Source organism: Phytophthora ramorum, assembly GCF_020800215.1.
Source record: "Phytophthora ramorum isolate Pr-102 chromosome Unknown Phyram_PR-102_s0021, whole genome shotgun sequence".
In the NCBI taxonomy this organism is placed as follows: Eukaryota; Oomycota; class Peronosporomycetes; order Peronosporales; family Peronosporaceae; genus Phytophthora; species Phytophthora ramorum.
The window spans coordinates 424,227-437,620 of record NW_027150667.1 but is presented as its reverse complement, the minus strand read 5'-3'; the positions used below and the strand labels follow the sequence as shown (position 1 = coordinate 437,620).

Genomic DNA, 13,394 nt, shown 5'->3' with positions numbered 1-13,394 from the left:
CAACATCAGCTTGGTAGGCGATTCAGTGTATTTCAAAGGTTCGCACTTGTGCTTTCCACTACTTCACGGGTGGCCATCGACGTGCAGAGCGCAAAAGCTGCGACTCAATTCCGTGTCGCCATCCCTGGTTGCCTCGCTGTCACTGGAATGGTAGCTGGCCGTCTCTTCCTCCGTGACGCTGTCCAGGGACACGACGGTCTTGTCGAGGACACTCCTTCTCGGAATCTTGCGCAGTACCAAGAACTCGTCCTCGTACATGCGCTCCGACAGGGTCGTGTGGACTCCTTGACGGTTTACCAGGTCTCGAACGCAGAACAAGGAACCGAGTCGAGACGCATCGACTTCCAGAAGAACCACGTCGTGATACCCGTGTTCAAGAAGGCGCTGGGCCCACGTCCCAGCATGGTCTTTGTTTGCAAAAAGCGACACGAACGGAGTGCGTTCGCAGCTGCACCACGTCAGATGCTGTTCCACTGCCTGCTTAAAGTCTCCCTCGCTCTTGAACGCAGGCTTGACTCGAGCTTTCAGCGACTGATTGCCGCTGTATCGAACGCGGTAAAGGCGCTCCGGCACTTGGTCCTCGGTGCACTCGAACTGAGCCACGAGATTAGACGTTGTCGACGGCATCGGTCAATTTCAAAGTGACTGATGGACACCTCGTTGGGGAATGGTCTCACCTGCCTGTGAAGTGCGATAGTGAGCCAGTGATTAATCGCGTCACCCCAGGAGAATCTTTGGTAGATATCGCTGGAAGGTCCCGGAAGACAGCGAATTATTCACTGGTTCCGTGGCTACATGAGCAAGCATTCCAAGGAACCAACGCAACGAACCAGTCTGTAAACCGCACACTATATATTCACCATTCCTACACGACCACTACCAGCTCACTCTTCACTTCTAACCTTTGAAGGTATCGACCTCTGGCCCATCCGACTCGTTGCTACTTCGACCAAGACTCAGCTCGCTGTCCTCGCTCAAGTACTCGTCCAGGTAGGACTCTCGGAGGATGCTCCGTCGGGAGATCTTGCGAAGCACCAAGAACTCGTCGTTGTACATTTTCTCCGGTAGCACCGTGTGGATATCTGCGTCTTGCACCAGGTACCGCACTCGAAACACCGACCCCAGCTTGGACGCGTCGACTTTCAGGAGGAACACGTCGTCGTATCCAAGCTCCAAGTGGCGTCGAGCCCACTTCACCGCGTGGTCTTGACTGCCGAACAGCGAAACGAACGGCGTGGGCATCCGGCTGGACCAGTTGAGGTGTCTCTCCACCGCCTTCTTGAACTCCTCCTTGGTCTTGAACGAAGGTTTGGCCCGCGCTTTGAGTGACTGACCAGTGTAGCGAACTCGCCACAAAACGTTGGGGATTTCGGCGGCGTCGCACTCGTAGCGAGCCGCAATCTTGGACGCGGTGGAAACCATTTCGCACGGCTGATAGCTCCCTGGCAAGTTGCAAAGTGAGACAGTTGTCCGCACAAAGGACGGCGTCATGGAGCCATGGAGCCATGGAGCCAAAGCGGTGGCTACCGTCTGTCGCCCTGCTGATATCCGATATCGTGCAAATCTCGTAGCTGATCCTCCGGACTTGAAGGCGTTGTCCCGCACATTCCGACCCGGTCACAAATCAATCCGTGTCGTGATGAGGACAGCAGACGTAGTGGCCTGTATTCAGATACTCTGGCCCACTTTCCCTCCCTGGGCCAGTGTTTTGGTAGAATGTCTGGTGATATCCGATAGAAATGAAGGGGGGGGGGGGGGGGGGCATCAACACGATCTCATATCCCAACTCGACATCTCTCGGGCAAGTCGGTTTCAAGCTCTCCCGGCTGATATCTCTCACTATGCTGCTTCCTCTTCAACTGATGGGAGATGCCCGCGCTCCGGTCGGGCTGCTTGCGTGTGGGCTACTGGTGTCTGCTGTGGCTGTGGTTCGTTCCCATACTCAGCAGAAGCCACACGGTACAGCTACTCGAGTACCGTACCTGCCGACGCTGGTACCGTTGCTGGGGAACACGTTGGAGCTGGCCACCAACGTCGGCCGTTTTCACGAATGGGTCACTGGGCACAGCCAGCAACGTGACGGCAAACCGTTCGCGCTTCGTCTTCTCGGGAAAAACGATTTGGTGTTTATCGCGAGACCGGAGCATTTCGAGGAGGTGTTGAAGACGCAAAGTCGTAATTTTTGCAAGAGCGACACTACACGCGAAGTCTTCGACGACTTCTTGGGGGAAGACATCGTGCTTCTCAATGGGAAACGATGGCAGTTTCATCGTAAGATCCTTGCGAGTCTCATCACGACGCGAGCGCTACGCGAATACATGACACCAATCATTCAAGAAAACATACTGCGTCTGCAACGCACTTTGAAGCAGTGGAGCGAAACGAAGGGCTCGGTTGACTTTCACAAGCTCGTGCGCCACTTCACAATCGATACGTTCGCGGAGATTGGCTTCGGCTGCAAGTTAGACGTCTTGGCGTCAGGTGAGGAGCATCCGTTCGAAGTCGCGTTCAATGATGCCAACCGCATTTCTAGCGAGCGTATTACAAGTCCGACGTGGATCTGGAAGTTGAAGCGGTGGTTGAACATTGGGGACGAACGACGGCTTCGAGAGGCTATCGAGGAGATGAACGAACTGATGATGAAACTCATTTTCACAGCCTTCGGCCTATTGCAAGCTGGCGCTGATGATAACCAGCAGTCGGCACACCAGAACCTCATATCGATCATCGTGAGCAGCGAACGGGAGATCACTCCGACTGAAGTCCGCGACATTGCCCTGTCAGGTCTTGAGGCTGGAAGAAACACCACGGCGGACACGCTGAGTTGGTTATTCCACGCACTAAGCCACAACCCACGCGTGGAGACGACACTTCGTGCTGAAATTGCAGCCAAACTGCCGAAACTTGAAGAATCGGACAGCTACGTGCCATCTTTTGAGGAGATTCAAGAAGTGCCATATCTCGAAGCTACCATCCGAGAAGTGCTGCGACTGTACCCCACCGTTCCAACTGTTCCGTATCATTGCGTTAATGACACCGTGTTGGCAGACAACACGTTCATCCCTGCTGGCACCGATGTCTTCCTGACGCTGTATGCAGCAGGACGGCTGGCAAGTGTCTGGGGTCACAACGCCACCGAGTTTTATCCTGAACGCTTCATCGATGAGAAAACGAGGAAGCTACGCCAGGATTCCCCGTACTTAGCATTCAGCGATGGCCCACGAGTGTGCCTTGGACGAAATTTGGCGATGCTGCAGCTGAAGATTGTCGCTGCGACCATCATAAGCCGTTTTCACCTTTCCGAAGACCCTGAACAAGATGTACAGCCGATCCTGGACCTAACTATCGGAATGAAGGACCCGCTTATGATGCGTGTGGAGACAACACAACAGGAAGAAGCTGCATCATTCTCATGAGATCACACCTCAGCTGCCAGAGGAAGCATTGATGGTTCTACTCTGTTCGCCATTCAACGAGGCAGCAAGTTGCAAGAAGAAGCTGCAGAAGTTAACTCAAGTGTTGTGAAGATGAGCAAAATGGTAGGAAGTGAAAGAAATGGTATTCCAACGCACCATGTTTACTTCGAGCGACCCGCACTTAGGCACTGCTGAGCTCGGTTCAGATCATCCACATCATCATTCCATCCGGCGATAGTGCTGTATCCCCCATAGTGAAGTCTGGCAGTGCGTTGTTCTGCACTTCGCCGCTTGTGCGAGTACCCGAGAATTGCGAGTCATTGATGCAAATAAATGCTAGTCGCCGCATGTCGTCAAAGCTGAGCTTATTGCGACGACTAGACTGCGCAAGTGTGCTCTTGCACAACGTTTTCTCTGATGCCACGCTACTTGGCGCCAGCGAAAACAGCGTAAGCGCGAGAGACTTGAGGTGAGGCCAGTCATCCGCGTCCGTCTGCCAAAATTGCAGCGGCGATCGGTTGCCTTTTTCGAGCATCTCCCATTTGTATGTACGGTTGCTGCGCTGGTTCTTGGCGTAGATGACATAGTCGGTATACTCCGACGTCATGGCTTGACTGCGCTCTTCACTGACCCCCACGTCCTGGTCCGTCTCGGGGAAGTTAAAGATCAGCTCCTCAATCTGCTCACGATAGTCCCGTGTCATGGACTTGCCAATATACCGCGGATCAAGTAGGAACGCTAGTCCATGGGCCTCACTTAACACATACCGCCACCTCTCCGTCACGACCTTCTTGATGTACTCGAGCTCGACTGTAGTCAGGCCAAAGGCTGCATCGAAATCTGTAAGTAGGTGCTTTGACTCGAAGTAGACCTCTGAAATGGGTGCGCGGTCGTCCTGGAATTTGTACAAGATGAGCTCGATGGGTGTGAGAATGGTGATAGCCTTTTCGAGCGTCAGCTTCCAGTTCAAACTGAGTACAAACTCCTTGATGCTTTGTCGAGTCGCGCGCTGGTGCTCGGGTGATTCGGGCCCTGTAAATCCAGGGTCGCTTATGATAGACTGCAGCACGTCTTCAGCTTGTATCAAAACGCGGAAACGAGCGGCAAGCGTACCCCACGACATGGTAGGCGAGGCGTTCACGAAACCTTTCATGGTGTGGAGCAACTGTGGGTCGAACATCTTAAACTTGGGTGCGTACTGGTAGCTGCTAAAGAAGGCGAGCAACTCGTTGCAGTTGGTGGTAAGTTCCACGAGATCTTGAAAGGGGAAATCCATGGGGAGCTGCGGCGCCATTCGTCGCGGATCGTTCTCCACCGATTTCTCAGGGCCAAAGATGTCCATGATAGCCAAATGCAAAGCGTGACAGATGCAGCCATAGAAAAACTTGGTCGGGTACTCGGCCTTAAGCATATCCCAAGCTCGCGAGTGATACTCTGTGCTGCCAGTCACGACTCCGCTCACACTGTTCACAATGGGCCCCATCATTCGCTTGATGTCCTGCGCAATCATGATGGAATTATACTGCGCTTCGTCTCCCGCAGCCTTCTCCGACTCCAGGAAGAAGCGCTTCTCGCTGTTCACAGCCATGTATGTCACGTACAGCTCCTCGGGGTTGTTTGTGCGGTACAAATTCAGGTTCGACCACGCGTCTCGCTTCAGACACACGCGCGCGCTGCTCGTCGTCAGGTACCCCCACACCTGCTTGTGCATCTTGTCGTGGCAGCGGATCATCAGGTCGCCCTCGAGCCGCTTCTTGTCCGGAAGTTTCACGTTCGCTCGCAAGACCGACATGGCTCTGGCCAAGTGAGACTCCTCCATCGCCTCAAAGGCCATGCCCGTCACGTACGCGTGCATGGCCAGCGCTTCGTCCATCCGGTCGCTCTGCGTCTTGGTGAGCGGCGCATTCTTCTTCTTGTCTTTCGTCTCCTTGTCTTTCAGCGCCATCCCCACGTCCATCAAGCTCTCAGGCAGACTCTGCTGCATGGCCATCTGGTTCATCACTTGGGCGTGTTGCACGGCCGCCTGGTCCAGCGCGCTGCTCGTGATGGCGAGCGGTCCATTGGCTGTCTGCAGCTGCGCCTGCTGGGCCTGCAATTGCAGCTGCAGTTGTAGTTGCTCCTGTTCCGTCTTGACGCGCTTCTTGGCTGGGCCCTTGGCGTTCACCTTCTGGTTGTAGAGCGGCAGCACCTCCGAGAACTGATTCACGAACGCGAACTGGTGCTGCATCTCCTGGAACTGCTCGCACTTCTTGAGGTGGCGGATGGCCTGCTCCGACTTCTTGTAGTACAGAACCTGCTGCTTGCAGTGCTTGCAGCTCGACGAGTTGCGTCGCTGCGGGTCCGGCTCGTCCGTCAGCAGCTGCCAGATGAGGCTGGGCGTGCGTCCGGGCTTCTTCTTCTTGCGCGGCGGGCTCGCGGACCCGTCGGGCGCCAGCGGCAGCATGTTGCCCAGGGCCGGCGGCGACGAGCTCATGAAAGGCAAGTTGAAGTGCACGTGCTGATGCTGGTGATTGGCCTAAAGCGAGGTGGCGCTTGCCCCGGAGGTTTTTCGCGCTTGCTCCAGGTTTATATGCTGCCGTTCGTTCAAAACGATTGACGATCGGTGTGGATTACATTGATATGGTGCTATCATATTAGGACCAGTTGAACTCGCTTAAGTACTAGCAGAGCAGCGTCGTCACTAAAATCTTAATAGGAAAAATAGGATGGACGGACGGGCGGGCGGCGTCAACAACATAGTACGTTGTATGTTTTCTCAGGATGTCTGCAAAGTCTGTATTGGATCCCCGAATAACCAGCCCACACTGGTAAACAACCGTAGTGCCAGTCTGTGCCAGGACAAGCAAAATCACAAACCCAAAAAACGTTTTGCCTATCCCGGCATCTCCAAGAATCACAAGATGTGGAGCTTCCCGTGGATCTTGCCCATACAAATGTTTAATAGTTCCGAGTAGCAACGACGAATGAAGACGCTTGATCCAAGCATCGGGTTTTCGAGGATGAATGTTTCCGTTGGTAGCACAATCACGTTCCCATATTCGATAGTGCTGGTGGCTGTTGCCAATGTTATTGTTGTCTTCCGAGATCAGGCGAAGAAGAAGAATATGGACAGTCTTGAAGAGGATTGCTGCCTCCGATATCGAGGTCTACGCGAACAATGACGTTCTTGGGCGTAGGCGACACAATTGATTCGTTTGGTAAAACTCAACTCATGGCGCTCATCGTGATATCCAGCTTAATTCGGATCGACGAGAGCAACTTATCGTTGGCGATGTATTGATGGAAAGATGAAGGTGAATCCGCCAAATTTGATCGCGAATTGGTCAGCTGAGTTTGGTGTCGATCAACTGGCCAGTACTTGCTGTTCATACTAACGTTGCCTGAGCAACCTTTCGTCCTGTGCGTGTACAGCCATCGCATAACGTTCAAGTTCCCTCGTGCAGCAGCTCCGTCCATTGCTGCAACAGTCTAACGACGACTAGAGCTATAGCTGTGGACCACGAGTTGGAGATCGTTGTACACTGCGCTGTCGATGGCGGGCGGCGTGAGGAGGTCGCTGAGGAGGTGAAGGACGTGCAAAAGAGGTTGGAGCCTGGGTGGGAGTGCCACCTGCATACACAGGAGGGGCGGAGCTGTCTATTACTCCTCGACATGAGTGACGGGCTTCGCATGCTGCAGAATGCTAAGTGGTGATGCCTCTGCACGCTAAAACAAATACCAAAGCGACAAAAGCGCACAAACAAGGACTCTACCAACTAAGACCAGCCATGCCACGACGTCGCCTCGACACAAACCAACGATGATAACACTCGCTTGAAGTTGCATGCAGTCCATTGCTCTGTCAACAAGTACTGGCACGATTTGCACAGACAGTGGGCAGGGCCAACGGCCCCTCTCGAGCCTTCAAGGCCACGCAAGATCTTCAGTCCACCCCCTCGAGGCTCGACGGCTCGACGGCTCGATCGTTTAACGACCTTCACCTCACTGCAAATCGCCAGGAAGAGATGACGACCGACGAGATGCACTCCGAGGACTTTCTGCAGTTCTTGAGCTTCATGGGGGTCTACATGCGCGCGGTCGAGCACGACCGAGAGGACCGGATCGTCAACGACCCGTTCGCGGAGCCCCTCACGCGTCAGATCGCTCCACAGCTCGCACCTCGCATGCAAAAGTGGACGCAGAGTCTCTCGCAACCGGAAAACTACATCGCGTTGCGCACCCGCTACCTGGACGACGCCATCACGCAGAGGAACGCCTGCATCCGCCAGGTTGTGCTCTTTCGCGCGGGACTGGACACGAGACCCTATCGCTTGGCGTCACTCCAGGATTGCCACGTGTTCGAAGTGGACCAGAACATTGCGCTCTTTGAGCACAAGGTGGACGTCCTGGAGGCGTTGAGTGCCAAACTCATTCCGGAGCAGCACGAGATTGTGGTGGCCGACGTGAACGATTTCAATTGGGAGGAGAAGCTGCTGTCGGCCGGGTTCGACTCCACCATCCCGACGTTCTGGGCGCTGGACGGGGTGACGATGTACCTGGAGCGAGCGAGCAACGTTGCGCTGCTTAAAACTATTGACATCTTGTCTGCTCCTGGTAGTGAGATTTGGGGGGATGTGGGTGGTCAAGCGCTCAAGGAAGGGGAGATCGTAGTGTTTAAGCAGGTGGACGAGCTCAGTCAGGCGGAACTAGGCATGCATCTCTTCAGACTCGGCGAGGATGATGCGATTCACGGCGTGTTCAGTGAATTACCCTGGGAACTCGAGCTGCAGGCAGAATTGGGGGCGTCTGGGACGCACTTTGGTCGGGAATGGGAGCCTGTGCTGTCTGTGAGGACGAAGGAACCGGTGCCGCTGACTTTTGTGCACGGAATAAAGGCCGTGGGTGGTTAGAGAGGCTGCAGGAGTGAGTTGAGTTTGCTGTATTTGCATATAATAGGACCCATGTGGGAGGACTTGTGAGCTCTACATCTGCAGCCCAATTCAGTACGTGACCGTGCGCTGGAGACGGCTCTCCTTGCATGTGATACAGATGCACCTGCCGTCGACGATGGGGCAGCTCAGCGCCTTGGTGTGGTAAACTTCTCCCTTGTGGTAGTGGCAGAACTCGCGATCGCACAGGCAGCAGTAGTGCAGGATGCGCCGGTCCAGCGTGGCAGTGAACGGCACCTTCTTCTTGTAGCGAGGGTCGTGGCACACGTGGCACTGGCCACGGAGCGCGCGGGTCTCGGATGGATGGTGTCGAGGCCGAAGCTTGCCCTTGAGCTCTGGGACCGGGACCATGTACGTGGAGCGACTGGAACTCGTGACCAAACCAAATTGGTTTGTGGCCTGCACAACAAACTTGTACGTCTCTCCGTGGTGCAGCTTGTCCACGGTAACTGTGGTGGGCAGCGGCACTGCCAAGAGCTTAATCCACTTCACCTCTTCCGTTTTAGTGCGAGTCCAGCGCACTGTGTAGCACACAATAGGAACACCATTGTCCACTGGTTTCTCCCACGACACACGAGCAGCGGCATTTTCCACCGTCGTCTTGCTTGGCTCAACTTCCACTGTCACGCGCGTGGGCATGTTCGGAGGTAATCGGCGTAGCAGCCGAAGCAGCGAGTCGGCGTCGCCGTAGATAATTCCTCGGATCGGCAGCATCACTACTAAGAGGATCACGATGGCGTCGTCCAGCCACCAAAAGTATATCTTCAGCAGACCCCACAAGCTCAGTCTGTGGTCGATATCATCATCGTCCGAGTCGTCCGAATATTCCTCTTCTGTGTAGGTATCCACTTCCGAGTTCCGCTTGTGTCTGCTCTGGGAAGATGACGAGCGTGAGGACCGCGATTTTCCCGAGCTAGGTAGCAGAGGCGGAGATGAACCTGCAGCCGACGAAGCAGACGCCGCCGCAGCATTCGCAAAAGCGTCGTCACAGCGCACAAATCTATGTGAGCTGCGTCCATACGAGTTCCAAGTGGTAAGGCGGTAGACCACGTGCTGATTAGGCTCGACAACATCCAGAAACTCCGTGTCCGCTCCTGTGTACACGGACACCCACGTTGATTCGCCAGGACTGCGACGTTGCAGCTGGTATCGCTGTGGCGTGTTCTCTGCAGGCACCCAGGCCAACTGTAGCAGGGCTTTATCTTGGGCGGTTGCACCTTCCGCCGTGCAGACACTCGACACTACTGCTTCCGGCTTGCGTCCCATACCGAGGTACTTCATCTGTAAGAACATGGACAGCTGATGGCGGTGGAGCTCACTCTGCACGCCAATTTCCTGCAGTCTCGCTCCATCATTCGCCATCAGCAACGGGAACGTATACCCTGAGATCGAGTTGGCTCGGAAAACCTCACTGTACTGTGGCAACTGCACCGCATAGGCCACCCAGTCGGCCACTTCGGCCACTGTCATCTCGGCTCCCACGCTCTCCCAGCGTTCGTCCAGCTCCTTCCACGAGATCACAGCGTCGTGATCACTGTCCAGTTTCTTCAGGGCTGCGTCAACGTCCTGGTCGTTCTGAGCTCGTATCTTGAGCTCTGACAGGTCCAAGCCGCCGCTGTCGTCCGTGTCCAGCAAGTGGTGCAGTTTGTCCTTGATCTGCTGGATCTCTCGGCGGCCCACGCGGCCGTCATTGTCGAAGTCGGCCAGCAAACTCTCTGCAGTTCCCGTCGCAAGCACAAACGTAAGCACTTGAGCAACACACAGCAACGATAGAGGCAGGCCGAGGGCAGCGGCTTTAGTAGGGGCCAAGCTGCGGAAAAGAGCAGTAAAACCATTGCTACATGGCGGTAAACACGTTTTAACACATGTAGCGGCGTTTTCGCGTCGTGTTTTAACGTACCGACTGCCGGCTCCGGGTGGGTTTTGTTCTTCTTGCTGGGCTTCTTGCGGGGTTCCACGACGTCCGAGGCGCTCGTCATGGTCACCGCCATCTCCATCACCTTATTGCCATCTGCGTCCACAATAAAAGATTAAAACGTTAAAACATTTGTATTGGGTAAAAGCAGGATAATAACACGGACCTTTGGGCGTGACGACGTCCTTCGCGGCCACTTGCGAAGCCAAAAGCAGCAGAGTCAGCGCCGCGAGACTCAGCAGAGATACACCTCGTCGTCTTGCGGAGCTGGTGGCAGTGGACGTCGAGCGCCTACAGCACCCGGAGGCGGGCGTGGGCAGCGGCGGCCGCATCCTCGGCCGATTGTTGATCTCTGAGGCGAAACGTTAAATGACAAAAATGATGCTTTGCGTACGTGCGATTATCTGCACTTGTCACAATCCCGGGCGTGGAGATTCGGTCACCTCGACCAGTGATTGATCACCCACGGCTTGTTGCCGATAGCGATAGTCAAAGATGGCAGGAAGATAGATATCTTGCTTTGAGTCGCCTTGTGCCCCTTCACCCTTCACGGGCCACGTGGCGGGTTCTTTTTCCTGTGGTCACGGGAAACGCTCTCGACACGAGCTGCGACCTGTCATTGCCGTTGTCGTTGGGGCTGGTAAAAAACCATCGCAGACTGCAATTTGCAGGCACGGCAAAGGAACGAGGTGACGAGATCGGCAGGCGACATGATATATGGGGGGTGCAACTCCTTGACCGCTGACGTGTTTCAACGGACCAGGCTATCCTGACGGTGTTTTGAATGTAAACCGATCAACGTCGTTGCTATAGATAATTCGCTCAACGTCCGATCTCTTGAGCCTCGTGGCTTAGTCTCCATAAGAGCACCCGTCATGCGTGCGGTATTCGCTGCCATGTCGCCGCCACCTCTCGTTGGAGGCTCGCAGTTTTTTTTTTTATCTCCGGTCCGAGACTCTGTAGTGTTCTACTGTACTGGCGCGTGGATGTGTAATTCTTCTGCGGGCTGAATGGCATGCCAGCAAAGCCTTGTGAAGAAGTTCCAGTCGCGAAAGTCTCCTTCATGTGCTTGAAGCCGCCACTGAGTATGGCGTCGAGGCGGGCCACCCACCGAACTTTTCGTTCGCAGTAAACAGGTCGTCGACTCGATTTGGATCCAGTCTCGTCTCGGCTTCCTCGACACGAAGAATTTTATCGGTCACCTCCGAGTTGAGCTTCATCATGCTCTCCTTGCCCAAGTCTTTGACTACGTTGCAAAGTAAGGCCGGAAGTCGTGGCGATCGAGCAGTCCGAGCAACAACGTCGTGTTTCACAGGCTTGCTTACAAACGCGCTTCAACCGTTTGCCGATGTTTACCAATGCAGCAGTATGATCGTTTTCAAGCTTACCTGGCGCTACAGCAAATCCTCAACTGCGAGTTGCCTGATGGGTGGAGAATTGGCGCACGTCGTGAATCGTGTGAACCACCGTCGACGTCTACAGCTTGGGGACGCAATTTATTGCGGCACGTGGAGATGAACCCGGCGGAATCACCCTGGTAGGTCAAGGCTGCCACGGAGATGGCATCGAGTAGAGTTGATCTGCAGTCGCTGGGCTGACGGAGAACCTGACGCCTTAATGAGTCCTTGGTGCAGAACTTCAGTGTCTACTGGTATCTTGCCTTCGCCAACGCCACGTTGAGCTTAAATCACGCTGTACAGACGATGCCTCCGAACAGCAAAGAGTTAGGAGAATCATCCAACAACTAACTCAACCCCACGATCTCTCGCACAGCCACCTTGCCGACTACAGATATACTACACGTACACGCCGTAAATGTGCATGGCAAGCAAGTGTTGAGTCCAGTCATCTGAGTTTGAGTTTCTCTGATCCACCCACGCGACTGAAGTGCAACGCATGCCTCTTGGTCCGACGATCGTAGACCAGGCAAGGTGGAAAATGTGCTGGCCATCGTCGCTGAACTCGCATGCGTCGACTGGCAGGACGTCAATTGACGTCGGCCATCACCAGATCCGAATTTGCACTCACCGATCCGAAACGGTTGACTTTCGCGCGCAGAGATGGCGATCGAGGAGACTATGGACGTCTCCGCGGCATTCCTGATCAATGTGGGGGCGTCGATGGGGACTTTGTTCGGCGGCTTCATCGTCTTCAGCCAATATCTGCTCCGTGTCGTGAACCCGCGGACCATGTCCATTTGGCTCAGCTTCTCCGGAGGTCTTACGATTTTCCAGTCGCTCGTGGTGCTTTTCTCGAACTCCTTCCTCGAGTTTGTGAATGCATTCAGCGAAGGTGCAGGTGACAAAGCGAAAGAAACCAGCACAGGTCAGGCCTGGCTAACGACAACGGGGTGCTTTGGAGCAGGCATCGTGCTCAACTACTGTCTGGATCTGTTCGTGAGGCAACTGACTCCGGGCCAACGTCAAAGCCTCTTCGCACGGATGCACACCGGGGACACGTTTCAAGCCTCCCTAGAGACCGGAGTGCCAGAGCTCAAGTCTCCTGTAGAGCTCATGCAAAGTCGCCACTTCCTGCGAATGGACGAGTCGACGAAGGAGAAGCTGCAGCGCTTGGGGGTTCTGAACGTCATCGCTATCTCGGTCCACAATATCCCCGAAGGTGTAGCCACCATGGTAGCCTCGTCGGAGCACACCTTCATCGGGCTTGCGCTCGCTATCGGGGTAGGTCTGCACAACATCGCGGAGGGCGTTGCGGTCGCAGCTCCCGTGTACTTCGCCACCGGAAGCAAGTGGAAAGGAGTCATGTGGTGCCTGGTGGCGACCATCGCGCAGCACCTCGGGGGGCTCCTGGCCTTCGGGATCATGGGCAAGGATGCCGACAACTTCTCGCAAGGTGTGCTCTACGGGCTTGTGTCGGGCATGCTCACGTGCATCAGCATCAAGGACATCTTCCCCACTGCGTACATGTACGCCAATAGACGCGTACACCTCGTCTCGGGTGGAGGACTCTTCGGCATGGTCTTCATGGCGGTCAGCCTCATTCTGTTCAAGTACATGGGCGTGTAGCGCGCGACGTATCTAATAAATGCCCATTCTACTCGTTCGCAACAACAGTGATCATGCTATGTTCTTGGCTGTCCAGTGAGCAATAGCGTCTCGGCTTCATCTTCCCACA

At 54.9% G+C, this 13,394-nt stretch overlaps 7 protein-coding genes across 7 annotated transcripts; 3 read left to right on the top strand and 4 right to left on the bottom strand.

Annotated features, from left to right (window-relative positions):
• Window positions 1-63: 63 nt before the first annotated feature.
• KRP23_14467 (uncharacterized protein) lies at window positions 64-627 on the bottom strand (the record flags this gene model as incomplete). The annotated part of the gene is made up of 1 exon (XM_067885292.1): window positions 64-627. One exon carries the CDS (start codon window positions 625-627, stop codon window positions 64-66), a length of 564 nt encoding a protein of 187 aa, XP_067737482.1.
• Window positions 628-897: 270 nt separating this feature from the next.
• On the bottom strand, window positions 898-1,422 carry KRP23_14466 (uncharacterized protein; the record flags this gene model as incomplete). The annotated part of the gene is made up of 1 exon (XM_067885291.1): window positions 898-1,422. One exon carries the CDS (start codon window positions 1,420-1,422, stop codon window positions 898-900), a length of 525 nt encoding a protein of 174 aa, XP_067737481.1.
• Window positions 1,423-2,624: 1,202 nt separating this feature from the next.
• On the top strand, window positions 2,625-3,416 carry KRP23_14465 (Cytochrome P450 86A22; the record flags this gene model as incomplete). Its single annotated transcript, XM_067885290.1, has 1 exon — window positions 2,625-3,416. One exon carries the CDS (start codon window positions 2,625-2,627, stop codon window positions 3,414-3,416), a length of 792 nt encoding a protein of 263 aa, XP_067737480.1.
• A 202-nt stretch (window positions 3,417-3,618) lies between these two features.
• Window positions 3,619-5,889, bottom strand: KRP23_14464 (uncharacterized protein; the record flags this gene model as incomplete). Its single annotated transcript, XM_067885289.1, has 1 exon — window positions 3,619-5,889. The coding sequence occupies one exon, from the start codon at window positions 5,887-5,889 to the stop codon at window positions 3,619-3,621; it is 2,271 nt and encodes a 756-aa protein (XP_067737479.1).
• Window positions 5,890-7,420: 1,531 nt separating this feature from the next.
• KRP23_14463 (putative S-adenosyl-L-methionine-dependent methyltransferase SCO6443) lies at window positions 7,421-8,305 on the top strand (the record flags this gene model as incomplete). Its single annotated transcript, XM_067885288.1, has 1 exon — window positions 7,421-8,305. The coding sequence occupies one exon, from the start codon at window positions 7,421-7,423 to the stop codon at window positions 8,303-8,305; it is 885 nt and encodes a 294-aa protein (XP_067737478.1).
• A 90-nt stretch (window positions 8,306-8,395) lies between these two features.
• On the bottom strand, window positions 8,396-10,591 carry KRP23_14462 (Stromal interaction molecule-like protein; the record flags this gene model as incomplete). The annotated part of the gene is made up of 3 exons (XM_067885286.1): window positions 8,396-10,059; window positions 10,245-10,355; window positions 10,426-10,591. 3 exons carry the CDS (start codon window positions 10,589-10,591, stop codon window positions 8,396-8,398), a joined length of 1,941 nt encoding a protein of 646 aa, XP_067737477.1.
• A 1,728-nt stretch (window positions 10,592-12,319) lies between these two features.
• KRP23_14461 (Zinc transporter ZupT) lies at window positions 12,320-13,285 on the top strand (the record flags this gene model as incomplete). The annotated part of the gene is made up of 1 exon (XM_067885285.1): window positions 12,320-13,285. The coding sequence occupies one exon, from the start codon at window positions 12,320-12,322 to the stop codon at window positions 13,283-13,285; it is 966 nt and encodes a 321-aa protein (XP_067737476.1).
• Between the last annotated feature and the right edge of the window lie 109 nt (window positions 13,286-13,394).